Below are 22,365 nucleotides of genomic sequence, written 5' to 3' on the forward strand. Positions count from 1 at the left end.
CTCATTAAGCTAATGGTTCCCAGGGTTCCCTGACTTCAGTCGATGGGATCGGCCCGCTGGAGATCCTCGCCGATAAGGCGCGCCCCGCCTGCTCGGGGTAATTTGTTATTAAACAAACACCGCCCTGTTCCTTTTGCAGCCCGCTCGGCCCTCCTTGGAGGTGCCAGCCTGTGTGGCTCTGCTCCAGGCCGGGGCTGCCCGGAAAGGGCCCCTGGCATCCGTGTGCCCGCGAGCCTGGCTGCAGCGGGTGTGGGCCTGGCATCTCCTCAGCGCCCTTGGGACTCTCGATTCGACTGTCAGAAGGGCGAGGGTAGGGGGTCTTCCTGGCTTGAGCCAAGGGGTCCCGGGCGTGAGGGAGCCCCAGGCCCTCAGCTGGGGGAACAGCGGCCCCTGTTGAATCTTTCTTCTGACTCTAGAGTTGCTGCGTGCTTGTTCCCTCCATCTTCACCTGCCTGAGATAAGCAGGTGGGGCGGTGGCCTTAGAACAACATCTCTTTCTGGGCCTTGGCTCCGCGAGCCCCTGTCCCTGGAGAGCCCTCTCCCGGTGCAGGGGGAGGCGCCCACGTGTGCCCACCAGCCAGCTCCTGGCTCCCACTCCCCCGGGGCCCCAGGGGCTCAGCAGAGACCGCTCAGGGCTGGACGGGCGTGACCCGGCTCCAGAAGGAGGCGCAGCCGCTCCGGGAAGAATGGCGCTGCTCTTGCTCCTGCTGTCCCAGGGCCCTGGTGAGGGCGCCCCCGAGGGCCTGGGGTCTCCCTCCCGGGGCCAGGCAGCCTCCGCCATGGGGCCTCCCTGCGCTTTGCTGCGGTAGAGATGCACCCTGTGGGGTGAAAAAGCCCGAGCAGCAGAAGGTTCTGGAGAGCTGGCTGTCTTGCTTTAGGTGAGCAGTCAGGCGTGTCCTTCTGTGGGTGGTGCACACGTGTGTGTGTGTTGTCTTAGTGTGATGGGCGATGACTGCCACACCTCTGAGGGCCTTTTTGGGCCCCCTCCCTGTGAGCGTCCCATGCGCCTGGCCCCGCCCAGGGTGCTCCCTGGGTTTGGGCGTCGCGGGCCTGAGTTCGAGGTCCAGCCTGGGGTGGCTGAGTCCCTCTCTGGCTGAGTGACCTCGGGACCGTCCCTTCTCAGCTGTCCCGAAGCTGCCCTGCCGTCTCCGTCAGCCTCGTGGTTTGGAGGCGTGGGGGGCGAGGCTGAGTTGGGATACCCCCTCCTCCCGGTTTAAGGCCCATTTTAACCTGAAACCTTACACACGTTTATGCAGTCACAGACATACACGTGTGCGTGCACAGGCACTCCATGTGTGAGCTCACACCAGATCCCCAAATCGAGTCTCCCGAACGGATGGGCTGGGTGTTCACAGCACCCAGCGTGCCAAGCAAAGTCCTCTGAGGTTCCGGAATCTTGCTGGGTTTGCAGACCTGGTGGGATGCTGGGGGCAGGGCTCCAGGGCTGGTGGGCACGGCGGGAGGGGGCACCCCATTGCCTGACTCCCTGGGATGCAGCCAGAGTGCCCCTTGGTCTCCTGATGTGGGGACAGTAAGGAGAGTCGTCTGCCCCCACCCAAGGGTGTCCTCGAGGTGTGCCCTGGGGCGAGTCGCTGGCCCTCCTTGGGCCTTGGTTTCCTCCTCTGTGGGCTGGGGCTGCTGTCATGATCAGTGGGACCTTGTCCCTGGAGCACAAGGTGGCCTTGAGTGGCAGTGGCCGTCCCCGGCCCCAGTCTTGTTTTTGGTTAAAAGTCAGGGAAGGCATGCAGGCCACAAGCAGCCCCCTGGGCTCAGCTGGCCTGGGAGGGGTGGGTGTGCCAGCTCTGCCCGGCTGGCTGCCGTGGGGACGACCACGAGGGGGCAGCCTGGGCCTGGGGGGCTTGCCACTTACCGCGCCTCCCGGTGCCGGGCAGGAGGGCTGCCCCGTGGGCACTTTCTCTTTCCAGAATACCCTCTCCCCAACTTCGCCCCGGCCGACCAGTCTGGTCCGCGGAGGACCTCGTCCTGGTGCACAGCTGTGCACGGAGGCTCACGCAGGGCGGTCCCCGCTGGTCCTGGAGCCTGCAGCCTGCAGCCGGGCCTGGGCTGTGGGAAGCAGGCTGCGGGTGGCCTTTGCCCCTCAAAGGGGCCCCACGCTTGTCTCCATGCTCTGGGGACGAGGGCCGTCTGCAGGCTGGGGGCTGAGGGGCTGGGGGTGCTGTGCCCAGGCTGGCCTCTCCCCACGTGGCAGGCGGGCGGGCAGCACACACGATGGCAGTGGCCCTTGCCCGGGTGCTGCCGCGTGTCGAAACCCGTCGCTGACGTGGCCGGCGGTGTCGAAATGCGTGCTCGTGGGTTTCCCAACATCCTGCAAGCCTGTCACAGGACCGGGTGTCAGAGCCTGGGGGCCAGGCCCCGCCTGCACCTCCCTCTCCGTGTGCCCGGCTGCCCCGTGGGGAGATGAGGGGTCCCTCCCACGGCTGCCCAGGGTGCTGGCTGAGGTCGTGACGTTGGGGCAGGGTGACATTACTCTGGGCCCACGTGGTCCTGTGACCTACCCGTCTTACGAGGTCAGGCGGCTTCAGAGTAAGGCCGGATTTGCACCCAAGCCACTGCTGCCCTCGGGGCCGGAAGGAAGGGGGTGAGGCGGAGGCAGGTGAGGACGCTTGCCAGCTGGGTGGGCATACTGCAGCTGGATCGTGGACAGGGGCAGCCAAGGGTCCCAGGCCCTGTGCCCTCCGAGGGCCTGGCCGGAGGAGAGGAGAGGGCGGTAAGGGGGAGCCTTGGGCCACACTGGCTGGTGCCCCTCTCCCTTTGGCCGGGGTAGGCCTGGCTCCTGGGCCTGCCCTGCAGTGGGCAGACAGTGGCCAGGGGGCTGCACATTCATCGCTCATCCGCCTGCACCGGGCACTCGGCTTTGGGGCATCGTGCGTTCTCGTGGCCTTCTGGGCTGGGCGTTCTCATGCTCAGTGTTCAGAGGAGGAACCCGGGGCTCCGAGAGGCCAAGTGATCTGCTGGGGATACTAAGCAGGAGACAGGGCACCGGTGTCCAGTTTACTGGATGGTGAAGGCCACTCTCCGAGGTTCAGACTAGGGGGCGATGGTACACTGGTAAAGTACACCCTCGAGGGCGCCCCGTTCTGCCACTCGGAGCTGTGCAACCTCAGACAAGCAGCCCAGGCTCTCTGATCCCTGAGGGGACTCCACCAGCCTGGGCGTGGAGCTGGTTGAAGATGCTTCTGGAATCTGGCTTTCGGGTGAAGGGGAGGAGGAGAGGGGCTCAGGACTGCCCTCCCCAGGGAGGCGCTGCTGCAGACCCCTGCCAGGGCCCCTGTGGGTGGGGCCTGGGTTCTTGGAGCCTGCGGTCAGGCCTCGCCCCCACTTCGGCGTCTGCCTGTCGCCTGTCAGCGAGGGAGGGGCTGGAGACCAGTCTCTCATGGATGAGGAAGTGGGCGCCCAGAGAGGGTGAGGGGCTGGGGCTGGGCCACACAGCGAGGCGGCTACCCAGCAGGGGCCAGTGCAGTGAGGTGGGGGTTTCAGGGGTCGCGGTGGGGGGACTGTGTGGGTTCCAGCCAGTGGTGCTGAGCACCGTCACTCGGGCCGGGGTGACAGAAATGGGAAGAGAGGTGACCCCCACAGAGGCTCCCGGTTGTAAGCGCCTGCCGTGTGCCGGGGCCCGTGTCTGGGCCTGCCCACCGCAGCCGCCCACGCTCCGCTCGCCCAGTTATCCTACAGCGGCCCTGTCTCGAGGGTTTATTAGCCCATTTTCCAGATGAGAACACTGCGGGCCTTGGCCCGGACGGGGGACTGGCCTTGGACCCTGCGCCTCCTGGTGCCAGGGCTCCTGCCTCTGTCTTCCGTCCTCGTGGGCCCATGGCTGGGGTGGCTGCCCTCGGGGTGGCATGTGTGTCGGTCTGTCCCATCTCCCAACTGAGGACAGAGTGCCTGGGGGTTGGTTTGGGGGCTGTGGGAGTCTACCGTGTCATAGCTGGAGGGAGGCATGTGGTGCCTCTTGCAGGAAGCCCTCCTTGATGTCTACCCCAGGACAGAGTACCCTCCGCCTTGCGCTGTGTCACTGACTGACCGGTCCCTTTGGGATCCTGGAGAAGGCCATCTCTCTGTCTGATTCTGGTGTGGGAGTCCCTGGGCAGGGCCCAGCCTTGTTTGTCTGTCTACTCCTGGCACAGGGGGCAGTGGGGCATAGCTGTCCCCCTGGTGAGTGCTGTGTGTGACGTGTGAAGGGAGGTGAAGCCGAGGGCACCGTCCCCTTTCTGAGGACAAGGACTGAGACCCAGAGGAGTTCAGTCAGATGCCCGAGGCCCCACCCAGGTGTAAGTCGTGCAGCCAGGACTTGAACCCAGGTCTGCTAGCTCTGGGCCACCTGTACCTCACCACCTGTGGGGACGGATGTGAAAGGCCAGCTTCATGGTCACTTGTCCACTTCCACTGCCTCCTAGCCGCTTCCTTCGTATGTGACATCTCTTTGCAGAAGAAGAAGTAAGGGCTCAGAGAGGTTGCTTAACCTGCTTGGGGTTGCACAGCTTGTCAGTGCCTTGGGGTCTCTTTGAAACTTGGTGCTTGCTCAGCTGCTTCTTAAGGACTATGGTGAATCCTGTGTTCACCTGTATTCAGCCTGCATTCACCCGTTACTAGCTCTCCTGTCCCCACCCCATCCATCCCTTTAGTAAGTCTTTATTTGGCATCTGCTGTGTGCCAGGCCCCGGGGATGCTCAGTGAACCAGTTATGGTTCCTGCTCTCAGGAGCCCACAGACGTTGGCAGCCTCGCACGAGTGGGCTGGGGGCGCCCTGCGGCATGGTGAGTGTTCTCGGGGTACATAGTGGAAGAGGCCCCTACCCTGCCCAGGAGGATCAGGAGGGCTTCCTGGATGGGGTGTCATTTAAACTGAGCCTGGGTTGGAGTGAGCCAGGAGACACATGGGGGAGTTTTGGGCCCAGGGAACAGCATGTCCACGCCTACAGGCGAGAGAGCTGGTGTGTTCCTGGAAATGACCCGGTTCCCAAGGCTAGGGGGAGAGTGGACAGGCCCAGAGAGCATGGGGCAGCGTGGAGAGGGCCGGGAGCCTCAGGGCGGGCGAGGAGGAGGGCGGGCGGTGGCCGCTGTGGTCGTGGTTGGGCCTGGGCCCCCAGGAGACCTTCCTGTGTCTAGAATCGCAGTGGTCTGGGCGCTCGGCTGCCTGGTCAGGGGCTGGGAGGTGAGTGCTGCGTTCTTGGCAGGCGGCTGAGGGACCCCCCCCCCCGTGGCCCTCGGCTCGTCTGGAGCTCCGGGGTCGGGACGCCGCGGGAAGCTGGGTCTAGGCGGCTGGCGGAGCCTTCCAGGCAGGCCCCAGCCCAGCGCAAAGCCCGGTTCATCCCAGGGTCAGCCCAGGGGCCGTGTGGACGCACGGGCTGGTGTTAGTCGGCGAGCGATGCTGGGTGAGCCGGCTCATCTTACAGCCGGGCGGGGGCCGGGTCGCAGGGCTGGGCAGGGAGCTCCTGACGGCCTTGCTGGGGCTCCGTCCAGCTCAGCTGGGAGGTGGAGGGCTCCGCGGGGCTGGGGCTGGAGGAGGTCGAATCCACCTTTGGCTTGGAGAGCGCTTCTGGGGGAACGTTGGTGCACGTGGCCGATGAGGGAGATGCTGAGGTTCTGTAAGATAGCCTCCCCCCAAAAAAGCTGAAAACCAGCCACCCTGAGACTCCGTTATCCCCGCCAAACGAGGGGAGTCAAAGACCCCCACCGTGCACCTTCCCCCCACCCATGGCAGTGCCGCGCCTGGCCCTCCTCCGCACGGGTATCCTGATGGCAGCCTCTTATTTTATAAACAAAACGGAATACAGGTTTTCGGTTTCCGTTGAAGTTGGGATCTCCTGTAGGAAGGGTCCCCCCGTTTTTGGGGAGGGAGAAGTTGACCTCTTGCCAGGGCTGGCCATGCCTCCTCGAGGCCGGCAGAGGAGCGAACCAGCGTGTTCCTGGGGACTTGGGCCCTGCGACCCAGGGTCCTGCTCCTGTCACAGCCCTTCTGCGCCTCGAGCAGTGCTGACCACCCTGCGGATGTGGCCTGTGTTGGGGGATTGGAGGGGCTTCTGGGTCTCAAGCAGGCTGTGCGTGTGCTGATGTCCGTGTGTCTGTGCGACGCCTGTCTGAGTGGTCTCTGTGCCCCTGACATCAGCCCCACTCCGTTCGCTCCCCGTCCATGGCTGCACCCCTGCCCTGCCCTGCTGTTCCTTGTGCCCAGGCAGCAGCCTTGGGTCCCGGTCTCACCCGCCACTGACCAGCTGAGTGGCCTTGGGCAGGTTGAACTTTGTGTCTCTGAGCCTCATTTTCCCTTCTGCAAAAAGACAGCAGTGCTTGTAGGGTTTTTCAAACAGCTGAATGAGGTCCGTGTTGCAAAGTGCCCGGCGCAGGGTCCCTCGTGTTGAGGATGATCTGGATACGCCGCGCCCCTCCCCGGCTGGCACTGGCGGGTGGACATCGGGGTGTTGGGCAGGCGCCTTCTCCCGCTATTGGTGCAGGGCCTGGGGAGGGACCTGCCTGGCTCCCTGCACCTGAGTCCAGCGAGGGTTCTGGGCTCTGAGAAGCTGGCGGGGTCTGTGTGGGCTGTGGATCCCTAGGAGGCCAGGGGCCGCCGGGAGGGCCTGGGGCACTGGGGTCCCTGGGCCGTGGAGGGCTGTCATGGGCCCGTGCAAGACACGTTCACGTCCCTGTGGCTGGCCGACCGGGCAGCGCATGGTCTGTGTATCCTGGCCCCACACCCTCCCTCGTCTTGGGGAGGCCCCCTGCTGCTGCTCCTGACCTGAGCTATGCGGGTCCTCCTGGTGGCTCTGTGGCCCGTGGCCTGGGGGGAGCCGAGTGAGGGCCTGGCACTGGGAGCAGGGACCCTGGCCAGTCTGGTTTGGCATCTGGGATCCGGTCTGGAAGGGAACCCCAGACTTGCTGCTTCTGAGCTGTGGGACCTAGGCAGCCCCACCCGCCCTTCCTGGGGCCCCCAGGCAGTGTGGGTAGTTAGTGGTGGTCATCGGGTCCCTGATGGGCTGAGCTGGCTCCCCTCCCTGAGTCACCTTGTGCAGGCGTGATGGCCTGTCCCTGTGACCACCTGACCATGGAGCAGGTGGCCCTGGGGCTGCCCGGCCCCACTCACTCCAGGGCCATCAGGTGGAGGCCCAGAGCATGCAGGGCCCTATTATGCTCTCGCTGTGGGCAGGCTCTGTCAGAGCTGGCCCCATGCTCCGAGACGGAAGGCGCTCGTGGTGAGCTCAGCACCAGCCGTGCTCAGCTCCGGGGAGCTCTGGTCCGCTTGCCCAGAGCGGGAGCCCCAGTCGCAGTCAACCGCAGGTCCCCTCTGTCCGGGCTTGTGTCGCCATGTCCCTTTGTTTCTTCTTGGCCCTCATGGGAACAGGAGTGGCAGGGCCTTCTCTTCAGCGGCCGATTCTCCCGAAGCCGTGGCCTGCGAGGTGTGTCCGTGTCCTTGTTTCGTCCTACGAGGCAGGATGCTGCTCTGTGTCAAGTTCACCATGTGAATGGCCTGTTAATTCATCGGTGCGTGTCGCTGGCCTGGGGCCAGCAGGACTGGCGCCCTGTGGCTGCTGTCCCATGCTCCCTTCTCGAAGATCGTAGCCGGGAGCGGCCGCCACGAGGGGAGCACGTCCGGAGGGGGTGGCTTTCCCACCTTCCGCCTTGGCACTTCGCATCCTTGTTGTGCCCGTGGGGAGCCCGACCCCCGGTTTCATCAGTGGCGGGACGAAGGCCCGGGTGTTGAGTGCTTGGTGGGACTGGGGCGAAGACGCCGTCTGACCCCATGTTGGATTTTAGGGGGAAGGGGGAGCACCCTGTTCCTCCAGAGACGTAAAGTCGTCCTCCCAGAGGCTGACTCTCCCCTGGTGTTAATCTTCTGTGCGTGTTTTGGTCGGCCACAGCCTGCTGCTGCCCAGCCCCGTTCGTGTCCCCACGAGCCTGTCCCGCCCCGCAGGTTCGGTGAGGGGTGATGGGGAGGGGAGCGGAGGGGTGCCGAGTGAGACCCCGGCTCCACTGGGCCTCGCGGGGCTGGGAAAAGCCAGCTGGCAGGGCCAGGAGGTGCCTGACCATCAGAGGGGTTGCAGCCCGTGGTCCAGCCTCCGCGCTGTCCTCCGGGATGGTGGCCGCGCAGTGGACGGCAATGCCGTGGGTGGCGAATAGGCTTCACGCTCACCATGTTTGGGGTCAGGAGCATGTGCAGCAGGAGGCTGGCAGCTGCCACGAGTCCTGGGCAAGGCCAGGGAGGGGCCGGCAGAGCATGGGGCCAAGGGTGCTGGCCGCTGCAGGGGCCCGCTGTGGGACCGGTGCTGTCATCACGAGCAGAGGGCTGTGTCCTCCATCGGCTGGGGCTGCGTCAGAGCTGGGCCGCCTGCGGGGGTTGCCGTGAGCTGGTTGTGCTCAGGGCCCTGCGCCGAGACCCCAGCCCCTCGCCTGTGGGTGGGGTCCTAGCCCTTGCCTCCTGAGGGGCTGCACTGCCCTGTCTCTGGAAGGCGGAGCAGGGAGAAGACGTGGCCTGGAGGGAGGTGAGGATGCTGGCTGGCTTATTTGCTTGGAGCCGGGCTCTGGGGCACCCGGAGAGCAGGCCCTGGACCCTGTCCCCAGTGAGGTGTTCTCTGGCGGGAGGTTGATGCCCAGCTGGACTGTGGCAGTGCCTCGGAGCAGGTGTGGGCTGGCGGCCCTCTCCGTGTCCTCAGCCAGCGCAGGGCCGGGGCTCACAGGCTCTGTCATGGCTCCAGCGCAGCCAGAGGGCCAGGAGCCCAGGGCCACGTGCCCACCCGCCATCTCCCCACTCTGGAGCCGGTGTGCCGAGGGACGTGGTTCCCCGCACACTGAGGGCTCTGGGTCCCGGGGCCACCCCGGCCTGACCAGCGTCCATCTGCCTCCGGGAGGGAGTCCAGGGGAGGCCCTGGCCCCAGGCGGCCCTCCTGGCACGTGTGCTCACACCTGTGCAAGCCCCTCGAGCTGGGCGCAGGGCCGAGGTCAGGCTGCCCGTGGCTGGGACGTGGTCTGATTTCCTTGAGTCGGACTGTCCTGCTCCGTCCTGTGCCCAGAAGAGAGGCCTGCTTCTGTCTTTGGGGGGCCACCAGCCCCTTGCCCTCCCTCCAGTAGGGGTGGGGGTGGGGCCTGTGCTGCCAGCTGTCTGCCAGTCAGTCAGCAAATGCAGTTACTGCCGGGTGGGGTCACTTTCCTGCTGACACAGCTCCTGGGATCCGGGCCAGATCCTGGGCCCCTCCCACCTCCTCGGCCCTCCCCCGCACCCCTCCTCTGTGCAGCAAGACTGGACGTCATGCTGTTCCCTCTCCTTCTTGCTTGTCCTTGTTGTGCTCTTGCTGGTTCTTCTGCTTTTACTTTTCCTTCAGACCCTGTATCTACTCACCTGTACCAGGTGAGGCCCTGCCCTCCAGGCTCTCTCCCCACTTCCTGAGGGCCCCCTGAGGGCAGGGGCGCAGGCTGCCCTGAGGTGGGTGCCCAGCACTGTGGGCTCTTGGGGAGATGCTGGGACGGGCCTGCCTTGCTCCCTGGCTGTGGTCAGGAGGGGCCAAGATGGGGTGTCTGAGAAGGGTGCTGCCCCGGAGTGGTGGGTCGGGACAGTGGACGTCGCCGCCCAGTGGCCTGGGGGCCCTTCTGTGTCAGAGGCCCACTCTGACCCTTTGAGCTGAGGTGTGGCTACCCCCTGGGAGGTGTCTCCCAGGCTCCCCTGACCACTGGCAGGGCCTTGTCCTCCTGTGTGTCACCCCTTCTCGGCCCCCTTCTTCCCAGGAGGTGACAGGACCCTCCTGATTGACAGCTGAGACCTCAGGCCTGGCCTGAGCAGGAGCAAGGCCTGGCCGAGCCCCTCCTCACAGTGGACTTCCCCACGTGGCCCGGGCCAGAGCCTGGGACCCAGAGGCCTGTGGCCTGTAGGGGCCTGGGGCCTGCTGTCCTCTCTGGCCTTCCTGGGTGAAGCTCAGCCTCACATGGGGAGGGGCAGTGGCCGCAGGCCTTTGGAGGGCCCAGCGCCCTCCCCTGTTGGTCACCTTGCTGGCGTCTGGGCTAGGTGACTCAAGGAGGCAGGCCTGATCTGAGCTCCTGGGCCTTTGGGGCCATCAGGGTTGGGGCCCAGCCCTGCAGGGGCTGCGTTTCCTGGGCCACCTGCCCGACTGTGACCTTCCTGGGCCCCTCCCGGGAGCCCCTCTGCAGCGCAGGGCCTGGCTGGCCCGACAACACTGGGGACACCCGGATCCCAGGCCCGCCCTGCCGTCCGCCGGCTTCAAGTCTGGGCAGGTGTGTGTGTTCAGGGCGGCCGCCCAGTGGGGCCGAAGGCGACGTGCCAGCCCTGTGAGTCATGCCGAGGCTGGGGGTGGGGGCGGCAGGGCCCTGCTGCGGGTCGACGTGCCGAGGCATGCCACCGGCTTGGCATGGGAACCCGCCGCAGCATGGGGACGGGGCAGCCGGCTGGGGTGGGTGCCTGCCCTTGGCCTCCGGGGGAACTGGGATGGGGCCAGATCAGGGATCAGGGGCTCCAAGACCCAGCCTCCCCCAGGCTCTCCTGCCTGAGGCCCGGGCGCCTCCCTGGTCAGGGCTCCACAGGAGCAGAGGCTGCTTCGCCTTTCATGGGGGCAGAAAGCCCATCGGGAGTGGGGAGGGCAGGGCAGGAGAGCAGATGGACGGAGTCTAGGCGCTGCGGTTGGTGGGTCGATGTCCCTGGGTGTCCAGGCAGCAGACGAGGCAGTGTGGGAGTCCCACACGCCTCCAGGCTGGCCCCTGCCCGCCCGTGCCCGTGCCCCTCGCCTGCCGGCCCCGTGGTCCTGCTCCTGTCTGGCCAGGGGTGACACTGGCTGCTGAGACTCACCGAGCCCCTTCTGCAGACCCCTCGTACCCGGTTTGGAGGGCGAGGCCAGGGGAGGGGCCTCCGGGGGGCTCCAGGCCCGCCAGTCCTGGGGTCAGGGGGCTTAGAGCTGGGGGTCGTGAGGACGGCAGCCGCCCCACCTGCTGCTGAGGGTCAGCACACCACTGCCCACTTGGCAGCTGAGACGGTGAGCCCCAGGAGGGGTGGGCGTGTGTGGGCCTTTGGGGGTGCGGGGGGATGTGGGTGTGTTCACCCCACTGTGGGGCGCGGGAGGTTTGTGCGCTCCCCTGGGCGGGAGTGGAGCAGGGCGGAGTCTGATGGCACCCAGTCTGAGCCCAGCAGAGCCTCCTGTCGGATCTATGACCCGGGCACCGTGCATGGGGTGCTGAGGGCACTTCTCAGCCCCAGCTGCTGCTTCTGGCAACGGGAAAGCTCCTGCCCTTCGGGGGCCAGTGTGGGCACCACTGAGGCGGGAGAGCATGTGGCTGGGCTGGTCACGGAGGTCTGGGGCAGGGGGGCGGCTGGTCAGAGGCCGCAGAGGCTTTGAAGCAGTGAGGCTGGGAGAGGTGACCAGCCTGGGCTGGGGGCTGGGGTCCAGGGATGACCTGCGGTCTGGGGCGGTGGGCCCTGACTGCACCTGTGGGGCTGGGCTGAGTGCTCTGAGGGGTCTTTTGAGGCTGGGGCCCTGTCTGCATCTTCCTACTCTGCAGGGGCAGGGAGGGCTTCCTGGAGGAGGTGTCCCTGGCAGGAAGATCCAGAGGGAATGACCGTGCCTGCTCTGGGGGCCAGGGCTAGGCTGAGGGGGCTGAGGGCCACAGAAACTACAGATTGCCGGACACTTGGGCTGGGCTGGACGCTGAGGCAGCCTACCCTCCACCACTGTGGCCACGGGCTGCTCTGAGAGGGAAGGGGGGCTGGTCTTGGTGGGAGTGATTGATGGAGACGCCTAGGTGAATGTGGGGCTTTTGCCAGCTGACCGTTGGCAGCCTTGGGGGCGAGGGACCCTGGTCAGGACTTTGAGGGGCGGCTTCACCTTGAATTAGACCCTGACTTCCCCAGGGTGCTCTGCTTGGCAGCCAACTGGAAGGGAGGCAGTGCCTCTGTCTGGGCCTGGCGCACAGTAGGTCTCGTGAAGTGGTGCCTCCTGGGTGTGGGCACACAGGAGGCATCAGATGCTTCTCCCGGGTGGGACTGCTTGGGTGGTGACAGGGACAGCTGTGCATGCTGCCGTCAGGTGCAGTTGTCAGAGGGCCCCCTGAGGCCCCTCGCCTCCTCGCTCCTGCCCACAGACCCTGGAGTGTGGGAGAAGCTGCTGCCTCATGGTGGCCCTCGATCTCTGTGCTGACCCCCCAACCTCCTGGACCCCGCAGGACATGAGTGAGAGGGAGGGGGCGGCTCGCTGGGGTTGCACATCCCCGGTGGGGCCAGTGCCGCTGCCCACCGCCGGCCCTCCCTGCCGTTCCCTTGCTGCTGGCCAGCCATGCGTGGGAGGAAGGAAGCTGAGGTTTGGGGGCGGGGAGTGGGGGTGCTCTGCCAGGGCCCGGGCTCCGGCCTCAGCACCTTGATGGGGAGGGTGAGCCCTGGGGAGGGCAGTGGGCTGCGTGGGGCCAGGCGCCTCCCAGGAGCCAGGAGCTGGGGCAGGTCCAGGGCAGCTGGCGGGAGAGGGCGGCACAAGGCGGCCCCAGGCCCGTCCGCAGGGGTGACCCTGGGTTGTCATCCTGGACGTTGCTGGACTGGCGAGGCAGCCCAGAGGTGGGGCACTGGATGAAGGGGGCTCCTGTGCTTGGAAGGAACAGCAGGTCTGGGGGGTTCATGGGAGCACAACCCAGTCCAGTGACCTGAGGGGGAAGCTGAGGCTTCGAGAGGACCCCCAGTGTCTGGTCCATGGTGTTTTCCAGTTTCCGTGGCGATGACACTCCCACCATGGCCAACCTCACGCTACTGAGGATGTCGCTTAGTGCTGGGCGGAAAGAGATGCGCACCGTCCAAGCCGGTCCCGCCCACTCCTGGGCAGCCCCCGCCCCTTTTCTGCCCACCCAGAGGGGCCGAGACTGTGCTCGCGATCCTTCTCAGCGCCTTGCGTGTTCTTGGCGCTTGCTAGATGTTTGAGCACCTTTGGACACACTTGCCTGGGGCAGGGCCTAGGGGCTGAGACTCCGCAGGGCCGGGAGGCGCCTGGCCATACGCAGGGCTGGTCTCATGCTGCTTGGACTCTTGGGCCGTGTGACCCACATAGATATGACTTGTGTGCTTGCACACGTCACACAAGTGTGCGCGGCTGGTGGGGGCTGGTGGCGTCTGAGCACCCAGTTCTGCACAAGGCCTCCCCAGGTGTCAGCACACAGGTGGACCATGGCAGGGACGTGCGCCCAGGCTGCACCACCCCTGGGGCCACCCAGCTGATGGGACAGGCCCTGTGCCTGGTCAGCGGGGCTCTCTCAGTCCTCCTGAGCTGGGAAGTAAATCCGTGTTGGCTCTGAGAGGGGACCCTGCAGTCCCAGACCCTTCCTGCCACCCGTGGGGCTGAGGGTGAGCTGTGGGTGGCGCTGAGCACCTTTTCCTACCTGGTCGCTAAAGACGGCAAGAGTGAGCTTTCAAGCAATGAGGCTTGTTGGGCACAAATGAGCTGATTCGGTGGGGTGAGGCCAAGAGGACCTCACGGGAACCTCCCCACCCCGCCCTGGGAGCACAGGCTCTCGGCTGACTGGCCAGGCCCTCAGGTAGCTGAGGAGGATCTGGGGGTCACGCTTGACCACCAGCCACAGCTGAGTTGGCATGGCTTGCCTTTGGGGAATAAAGCCTTCAATGGGCTGCGTGAGCGTGGAGTAGGCTGGGCTGTGATCCTCGCTCTGGGCGGGACCTCGTCATGCCGCCGTCCATAGGGCGAACTTATCCAGGTGTGGTCCCCACGAGCCAGTGAACCAGACGATCAGGGAGCTGGACGAAGTGAAGAGGAGAGCGTGAGGGAGCCGGGCCCACACGGAGGAGGCGCGACAGAAGCCTCGGGACTGGGTCTTGCTGAAGTTAGGCCTCTGCAGTGGCGGTTTATGTCATTGTTATAAAAATATAGTAACATGTGCACATGGCCCAAAGTCAAACCAAGTGAAATCGCAGAAAATGTTTTACCATCTTGTCTCCCGTGGCTGCCAGAGCCAGGAGTCCTGGGACCCTCCCCTCGGCAGTGTAACCCCTGGGCACTGCCCTCGTCATCCTCCCACCCAAACTGGGCAGACATTCCTGGGGTGTCTGCTCTGTGTGGTGGGGCCGGGGTGCAGAGGGCAGCGAGCCGTGACGCTGGTCCCCTGTGACTGAGGATGGAGTTGGGCTGTCACAGGCTGTGGGCACATGAGCACCAGGACAGCCCGTTGTTGGGGAACGTCGGGGAATCGGGAATTCAGTGGGTTCCTGTGAGTGTGGACCTTTATGGTCAGCATGGGGTGGGGTGGGGTGGGAGGCCCCTGGAGGGGAGGGACCTGCCTGGGCCCCCCGATAAGTTGGGTTTCAGATGGAGAGTGCAATGTGAGCAGACTGGTGGATGGGTGTGGGGTGTGCTGAGTGACTGGGCAGGGCAGGGGAGGAGGGACCGAGGCAGGGTTCCTGCCGGACTGTCAGCCTGGTCAGCCTGGTCCTTTTGTGAGAGTCCTGCAGGAGGACACCACCTGGTTTCGCCTGTGTCCAACGGTGCCAGGGCTGTAGTGGGCAGCGGGGCCCTCAAGTGAGGCCCTGCCCATCTTTGGTCCATGGCCCTCTGGCCTCCAGTGTGACCGACAGCCACCATGGAGTGCAGAAGCCTTCTCGGACAGGGTGGGCACGCGTGGGGGCTACCACCAGAGAGTCGTCGTGCTCCTCTGGCCCTGAGCCATGTCTCGGCCGCCCGTTCTCGGCATCGGCTATGGGCAGCAGACCATGTGTGGGCAGCCTTGGCCCCTGTAGCCTCGGCAGGGCAGCCCACTGTGGACAGAGTGGGTGGGGTCTCAGACTTCCTGGGGTTGAGGACCGAGGACCCCCACTCGCCTGCCAGGGACCGGTGGGGCTGAAGGCTGTGCTGTGGCCCCAGCTCCCCCACTTCCACTACCGGCCCTGGGCTGCGCCGTTGGTTGATGGGCCACAAAAGGCGTTTTGTGCCCCGGAAGAATGACCCCGTTGTGGGGCTGGAGGGCAGCTGGGAGCCGTGAGAGCTTCCTTCCCTTCGTGCTTCCTGCAGACGCGCTCCGAGGCAGGGCCCCGCCCGCAGCTGTGCAGTCCTGCTTAGGCCCTGCTTCCCTGGCCCCGGCTCCTTGTTGCTCCTCCTCGCCTCCCGGCAGTCAAGGTTCTGCCCCACTCTGAATTCCTCTTTGGTCCGGTGACCCCATTCTGTCCTGGACTCCCGGCCTCTGGGCCTCTGCCTTCCGTGTCCCACCTCTTGCAGGACCCTCTCCCAGCCCCAGACTCTTGGCTCTCCAGGGCTGGGTGTGCAGGATGCCTCCTGCTGGGGAGCAGGGGGACAGTGTGATGGGGACCTGAGGCTGGGTGGGGATAGGTGGCTGCCATGAGGGCCACTTGGGCTTCTCCCAGGCGGCCCTCACCCCTGCTGGGCCAGGACAGGCACAATGCCTCTGTGTGATGGAGCACTTCTGGGTGTGCCAGCTGGCACCATATGAGGAGCCTGCCCCGTTGCCCCATCTTCACACCAGCACGCCGACAGGGGAAGCAGGCTCCGCCTGGTCACCTAACTAGCCGGCAGCCAGGCAGCTGGCCAGCAGTGAAGCAGATTTGAGCTCAGGCCCGCCCACTGTCTGAGCCTTGCTCGTTCCCTCTGCCCCAACCCCTGGCCAGGCGGTGGCCTTGTCTCCTGCACCATCTGCAGGCTCAGATTGAGGAACGAGACCGGGGTCCTTGTCCTCTTCCAAGAAGCTCTTGACTTCGGCCAATGGGAGCTGCCTGTGGTCACAGGTGTCTGGGTGCGGGTGGTGGGCCGGGCTGGCCCTGGGAAAGGGGAACTTGGCCGCTGGGCCAGCACGAGCACCAATTGCTCCTGCCGAGCTCCCGGCTGCCTTGCAGAGACCGGTCCTCCCCGGCCTCCTTCCCCTCCCAGGGCTTTGCTGCTCCCTGAGCTGCCACGCTGCATCACCGGAGGCTGTGGGACCCCGAGCCGGCAGGCTGCGGGCTGATGGGGCCGCCGCCGTGGTGGGACCTCTCTCCCGCACTCGCCATGAGGCTGCACCTCCTGGCCTCTCTTTCGGGAGGTGGCCTGGCCTGGCGGGCGGGGGACCGCAGGTGGCTGGCAGGTGAGGGCTGGGATTGGTGGGCCCGGGGGCAGCATGACCTGGGAGGGTGCCCGATCTTGCCTATGGGGTGTGGAGCTCGTGGCACGTCTGCCCCGGTGAGGAGAGCCCAGGCCGGGTGCCAGGCACTGGCCCTCTCCGAGGGCTTACCTCTCTAACGCCTGCCACAGCTGCTGAGCACGTGTGTGGTGTAGGCCCTGCTGAGGACCTCTGTCTTGTGTCCTGATTCTTGCCATCGCTCTCCCAGGCTGCCTCTGTCAGCTGCTCACCCCAAGATGAGCAGACGGAGGTGACTTGTCTGAGGTCACGTGGGCATGGCTGTGGCAGAGGTCCCAGGTCTGGCAGACCCCGCAGCCTGAGGCCAGGACCACTGGGCACTGGCCTGCCCTGGCTGTCTGGGCAGCGGGTTCCAGGGCAGGGAGAATGGCTGCTCTTCTCCTTGCCTTGCTCTGCTCCTCATGCAGAGGAGGAGACCGAGGCTGGGGACGGGGGGCCCTGTCTAGCTGGAGGGGTGCAGTGGACACGGCCCGTCCTCCTGGGCTCCCTGTGAGGGAGTTGCAGGAGGCACGGGCTGCCTGGAGCTGTCCTGCGACGGACAGGTGGCCCCACACGGATGCCCCTGGGCCTTGGCTCCGGCTTCTGGTGGCTGAGTGTGGGGTGTGCGAGGAGGAGGCCTGAGGGCGGCTGGTCGCCCCTCTCTGCGGGGAGGTGAGAGGCTGGGGTCCTGGCAGGTCCAGTCCGACCGCGTTGTGAGGCTCACGTTCCAGTTCCCTTGGGTTTGGTTACACGGACATCCGTGTGAGCTCGCCCTGTGCCCAAGGTCCGTGTGGTGGCTCACTTACTTTGCAGACATCCCTAGAGGGACGCTCTCTTTTGTGCCCAGGTTCCGGGGGAAACTGAGGCTCAGAGTTGTGAAGTGGCTTTCCCAGGGCCACACAGTGGCTCAGGGGAAGGACTCAAGCCAGACCTGGCCAGCTGGTGGGAGCTCGGACCACCGCTGTCTTCCTGGCTTGTTAAAATCCTTTTGTAGTTTGTGAACGTTTACCCTTAACTTCTGGGGCCCCTCACCTGTGTTTTTGTGTGGGGGCCGTGGCCTGGCCCCCGTGCGCCACGTACACAGTGGTGGGCGCGAGGTGAGGCTGCGCTGGGCAGTCTCTGGAACCACTTGGTCTGGGAGCTGGAACCTGAAACAGGGGAACCCTGGCCCTGGGTGCCATGCTGGCTTGACTGGGAGCTCCTGCCCCACCGTGCCCTTTGCTGCGTCCTGCTCTGTCAGGAATTAAGGGATGTAGGGTGTGCCTGCCCTGCAGGCTTGTCCTGGGGCCAGCCCCGGCCTGCTGGTAACCTGGAGCCCGCGCTGGGAGTCTCTGGGCTCAGCTTCCCCCATCCTTGCTCAGCTGTCCCGGATGGGTGACCACGAAGGCTCGCTCCAGGTCTGCGTCCGTGAACCTGAGGTTTCTTGCAGGCCCCTTCCTCCTTCAGCTGAACACTCGGCATGCGGTACAGATCGGGGCTTGTCTTCCTGCCTGGAGGTGTCGGTGGGGCCTGGGGTTCACATCTTTCTGGCAGTTCTTTGTCGAGCATGGGAGCTGTGCCCATGTCCCTGGTCTCCCCCACACGTGACCGTGGACAGGCCTCTTCGGCTCTCGGCTTTGGTTTTTGTATCTGTGAAATGGGGGCAGGAAGAGAATTTTCCAGGTCAGCTCATCTTTTGATGTGACAGAACATTTAAAATCATATCCAGTTACCTTTTACAGAAAATGTCCCGGCCGTTATGCCTGCCCTGTGGTCTTACACACGGGGTGGGGATGCGTAGCATTGCGTTTGGTGGTTCTCAGCTGGGAGTGCATGTATGTGTGCATGCGTGTGTGTGTCGTGTGTATGTGTGCGTTTGTAGGGGGTGCATTTTGGTTGCTGTGGCCCGTGTGTGTGTGTGGCAAGTGGTCACCACGGGCATTGCTGGCTGGGCCAGGCATTCTCAGTGCCCCGCACGGCTTGCTGACTGTGTTCCCTGTGGTGACGGGGGACACTGCTCAGGCCACATGCACCAGACGCGTGTGGGGTCTCTGGTTCCCTTGCATAGAATGTACCTGGCTGCTGGGCGTTGGTTTGGTTTTTAGTCTTCTCGCAGTGCCTCCTCTTGTCATCTCTTGCTGCCAGTCTCAGCTCTTTCCAGCTGATGCCCGTGGACTCGTCTGCAGCGGCATGTGTGTGACGGGGAGTTGACAGGCTCTGAGCAGAGCTGTCCCCCGGGAGTCCGTGCAGGACGAGTTTCAGCCTCTGGAGTGGGCTCTGGGCTCCCCTCCCGTCCCCAGGGTCCCTCTGCATCGGGATCTGCCGTCTTCTCGGTCTGGATGCGTGAGGGTGTTGCTGCCGAGACTCTGCAGCAAGGTTGTGCTTTGCTGTCCTTTCTAAAACTGAGAGTCCAGGGCACAGCTGAGTGCCTGTGGGGCCAGGTGCTAAGGCATGTGTGTTCTCTGGAGGGACTGAGCCCATGTCCCCACTTGGTGGGGTTGCCTCTCCATGAACTACCTGTAGGTTTTGGGAATTGGGGTGGGTTTGAAGCCTTAGAAGGCATGTTTCTGGGTCCCCACTTCTCCCTGTCACATGCCACGGGGCCATCCCCACTCTCTCCAGGGGCCAGAGAGAGCTGGAGGCTGCTGCCTGCCTGGCTTGTTACCCCGGGCCTCTGTGCTGCCCCCATCCCAGTAGCTGGGTCTCTCCGAGCTCCAGTCCCCCAGGATAGGGGTCTAATCACCGGGACCCCTCCACGTGGCCCAGCCTCCGGGAGCGCGTGCTGGTCACCTGACTGGTCTTTCAGTGGACGGCCCCGGTCCTGCCCCTTCCTGCCCGCCCTGAGCATTCAGAAACGCACGTTCACAGTTCACGGCAGCTATTTGCAGATGCTCCCAAGTGCAGGAGCGAGTGGTGGAAACATGCGTTCCCAGGTCCCTCCCCCACGCTCACCCTGGCCTTGGCCGCCCTGGGGCTTGCTCATGGGACCTGGAGAAGTGGACGCTGGCAATTCCGGGAGGGCCAGGAAGGGGTACTGGGCCAGGGACTGTGAGGGCAGAGACACTGGCCCCAGGCTGCCCGAGCAAAGGAGGCAGAAGCACTGGGGGCTGGGGGTCTTGCTCGCGCCTCTGGGATGGGCCGGAGTTTGGAGGTGTAGTGAAGAGCAATGGCAGGTTCTGGTGGTGACTGAGTGGACAGTGGCCATCCTGCCCAGTGGCCGACCGAGGGGACAGTCTTGGGGAGGGTGTGCTGAGCTGGCTGGGGCCTGGCCGGGGCCAGATCTGAGCTTGGCAGGTCGAGGCTGTCGTCTGTACAGAGTGGGCTGGCGGGGCATTCCTGGCGGGCAGTGCTGCTCAGATGGAGGTCATGGTCATCCAGGCCAAAGAGAGAGGCTGTCTGTCCATCCCTGCCTTCCGCCTGGGGCCCCGTGGACTAGGTGGCCAGGCTGGGTGCTGCCGTGGGTGCTCGCTGCAGCCCCATCCCGGATTCTCGGGGCAGGGGCTGCAGGGCACGGACGCTGCCTGTCCACTGTCCACCCTCCTGTCTGCAGCTCAGCCGGCTTGTCTCCTCTTCCACCACGGTGGCCCCTCAGAGCTGCTTGGTGGGAGGCGAGGCTCTCCCTGTCCTCGGCCTCCTGGGCGTGTGAGGAGCGAGGCCTTGGGTCGGAGACTTGGGGACGTGGCCCGATGCTCTGTGAGGACGGGGGTGGGGGTTCTAGGATCGCCTGGCCCCGGGCCTGTGCTTGCATGCCAGCCCCTGTCCCTGGGCTTGCTGGGGCCTGGGAGGGAGTGGAGGGCAGAGGCTGGCACACACAGGTCCCCAAGGGTTAGCTGGATGGGGCATCGGGTCTCAGCGTGGGACTCAGTCCCATCAGCCTCGTGGGCCCCAAACTGAGCCGGCACAGTGGGATGCAGAGTGAGGGGTTCCAGAGACTCAACCCACGCAGGCCCGGGGGCTGCCTGGAAGGGGAGTCTACACAGAGCAGTGGAGAGCTGGCAGAGCTGTCAGCAGGGGTGGGGGTGGGGGCCCATGCTGAGGCTGAACTTGGAAGAGGCCACTCTGGTGACTGGAATGTGAACTGGAAGAGGCAGGAGGGGCGACTGGGTGGGGAGGGGAGGGGAGGTCTGGGCTGGTCCAGGTGAGCCCCGGTGGAGGTCCCTGCCCTGCTGCCGGGAGGCGCCCTTGCTGTGGCTGCAATGGGGAAGCCCCGCTCCAGTGGGCGGACGTCCCGTTCTCAGTCTGTCTCACGGGCGAGGCCCCGTCTCCCATCTGCAGAGGCCCTGCTAGCTGGGCCCCCGCACACGACCAGTACCAGCCTGGTGCCGCCGCCGGCTGAGTCAGTGTGGCGTGGGTGAGCCCCTGCCATGGGGAGGCTGCCGTGTGGGCCAGGGCTCAGGGCGCATGGCAGCGGGGCTTGGAAAGTCCTCCATGAACCCCTTGGGAGCTGGCGGACACCCTGCCCTCCAGGGACTCCCGGCCTGCCTTGGCCTCATCTGCTGTGTGGCTCTGGGCAACCACACTCTGGACGCTCTGAGCCTCCGGGCCCACGTCCCTGACATGATAGCAGTCAAGGGGCAGCGGGAGGACTCGGGGACATCCCCAGGAGAGGCCCGCGCACGCTGCACCCAGAGGACCCACGCCTGGAGTGTCCCCTCTCCCTGACCATCCCAGAATGGTTCTGACTTGCTGGCCACCTGGCATGGAGTCCGCCACTCCACCGCGGGCGGCTAGGGTCTGGACGAGCTTTGACCCGAGCATCTGCGAGTGTGTTCCAGAAGCCAACGGGGGATGCAAATGAAAGTTAGAGAGACAAACAGCTGGGGGGGGCGGTGGAAAGCACAGGAGTTCCACGACAGAGCAGCGGGCGGCGGGCCCCTGCGCTAGCAGGAACAGCAGGGCTCAAAATGAAACAAGAGTCATTTCTTTTCCTGTTGAAGAGAAACTGCCTTGCCAGCCCACAGGCTCCGGGCCTCCTCGCCCCCCAGGCTGCCGGGGAGCAGGCGGCCTTTCTCCAGGAATTCCCCCCTTCCCACCCACCCTCCTCCTGTCTGGGCAGGCACCCCAGAGGGGATGGGGACGGTTCAGGGGGACTGCATGGAGGGGAGGCCGCGGCGCCCAGAGCCCCCACCTGGCCTCCGAGAGGTGAGCGTGCTTCAGCTCCTGTCTGTCCCCACGGTGGGCATCGCTGCTGGGCACCCCAGGTCCCTGCCTGGAGCTCTGCCCGGCCATCCCCGCTGGCCGTGGGTGGTCTCTGTAGGGGTGAAGTGTGTTGGGAGCACAAGGGGTGAAAGCAGGGCCCTGGTCCTTGTTGGGTGGCCCTCGCTCTGGCTTGGGAGTGCCTCTTCCTCCAGACCCCTTTGCTCCTTCGTGGGGTAGATGGAGGAGCAGCTCCCCAGCCGGAGGTCCCGAGGGCCCTATGACGTGGGCTGGCACGGCCCAGACTGCCCTTGATGCTGCTGCCCAATGGCATCTTTGCGTCAGGGAGACCCCTCATACCAGGGAGACCTCACCGTCCGCCATGTGGCCGGCCCGGGGTCCGGGACTCCCTGTTCTGCAGAGGCCGGGTGGTAACAGCATCACAGGCTGGTTAACCGTGGCGGGCTTGCAGCTGCTCTGTGGCCCCGTCCCTTTCACTGCCCCCTTTCTATGCCTGGGCCTCCTCCCCCCGGGGTTCCAGCAGGCCTGGGGGTCGGCTGCTGCCTCTCGCCAGGCTCACTCCCCCGCAGCACGTGTTAGGGACACTGAGAAAGAGGCGTGGCCCAGCTGTCTGGCAGCAGGTCCAGCTGGTGTACCTGTTGTGCCCCAGGGAGGGGACAGCCATACGGGGATGCAGGCTGGCGTGCAGAGCGCCTCTGGCCATGGGGCTAGAAACCAGCTCTGGGGATGCTCTGGGGCCCCTTGGCATATTTCTGGGCAGGTGGCCTGCGCCCGCCTCCACCCAGCAGCCTCCCTGCTGGGGCTCCTTTCTAGGAACCAGCTAAGAGGGAAGGTGGCTGGATGGGCCTGAGCTGGGCGCCGCCTGTCACCGCGTTCTCCTGACTCCATCCTGTGTGCCGCCGGGCCGGGCCGTTCTCAACACCCTGTCCCTGGGATGAGGAGGTGGCCCGATCGCTGGGCCATCTGAAGCCTTGCCCTCCAGCCGTCTCTGGGGTGGAGGGCTGTGGAGCCCTCAGTAAAAGCAGGTGGCTTGGAGCTCCACCTTCAGCTTCCGGTGCCCCAGGTGACGGCCGTGTGGCCTGCATTGTGGGAACCTGGCCATGGGACGAGCACTCCAGGATGGGTCTCTAAG

The 22,365-nt window shown here is 65.4% G+C and overlaps 1 protein-coding gene across 8 annotated transcripts in view; it reads left to right on the top strand.

The window, feature by feature from the left end:
* The window catches only part of RXRA (retinoid X receptor alpha), a 101,296-nt gene that overhangs the window by 39,905 nt on the left and 39,026 nt on the right, over positions 1 to 22,365 (top strand). Inside the window, exon 1 of one of the 8 annotated variants that reach the window (XM_046663189.1) lies at positions 4,670 to 4,775. The exons of 6 other annotated variants lie outside the window; for them this stretch is intronic. In XM_046663189.1, coding sequence (XP_046519145.1) covers positions 4,685 to 4,775 — 91 coding nt within the window. In that variant the 5' untranslated portion in view covers positions 4,670 to 4,684. Of the gene's footprint in view, positions 1 to 4,669; positions 4,776 to 15,973; positions 16,065 to 22,365 lie in introns of those variants that run through there. One more of the 8 variants, XM_046663165.1, reaches the window with a different exon arrangement.

The sequence above is a fragment of the Equus quagga genome, chromosome 1 (assembly GCF_021613505.1).
Source record: "Equus quagga isolate Etosha38 chromosome 1, UCLA_HA_Equagga_1.0, whole genome shotgun sequence".
In the NCBI taxonomy this organism is placed as follows: Eukaryota; Metazoa; Chordata; class Mammalia; order Perissodactyla; family Equidae; genus Equus; species Equus quagga.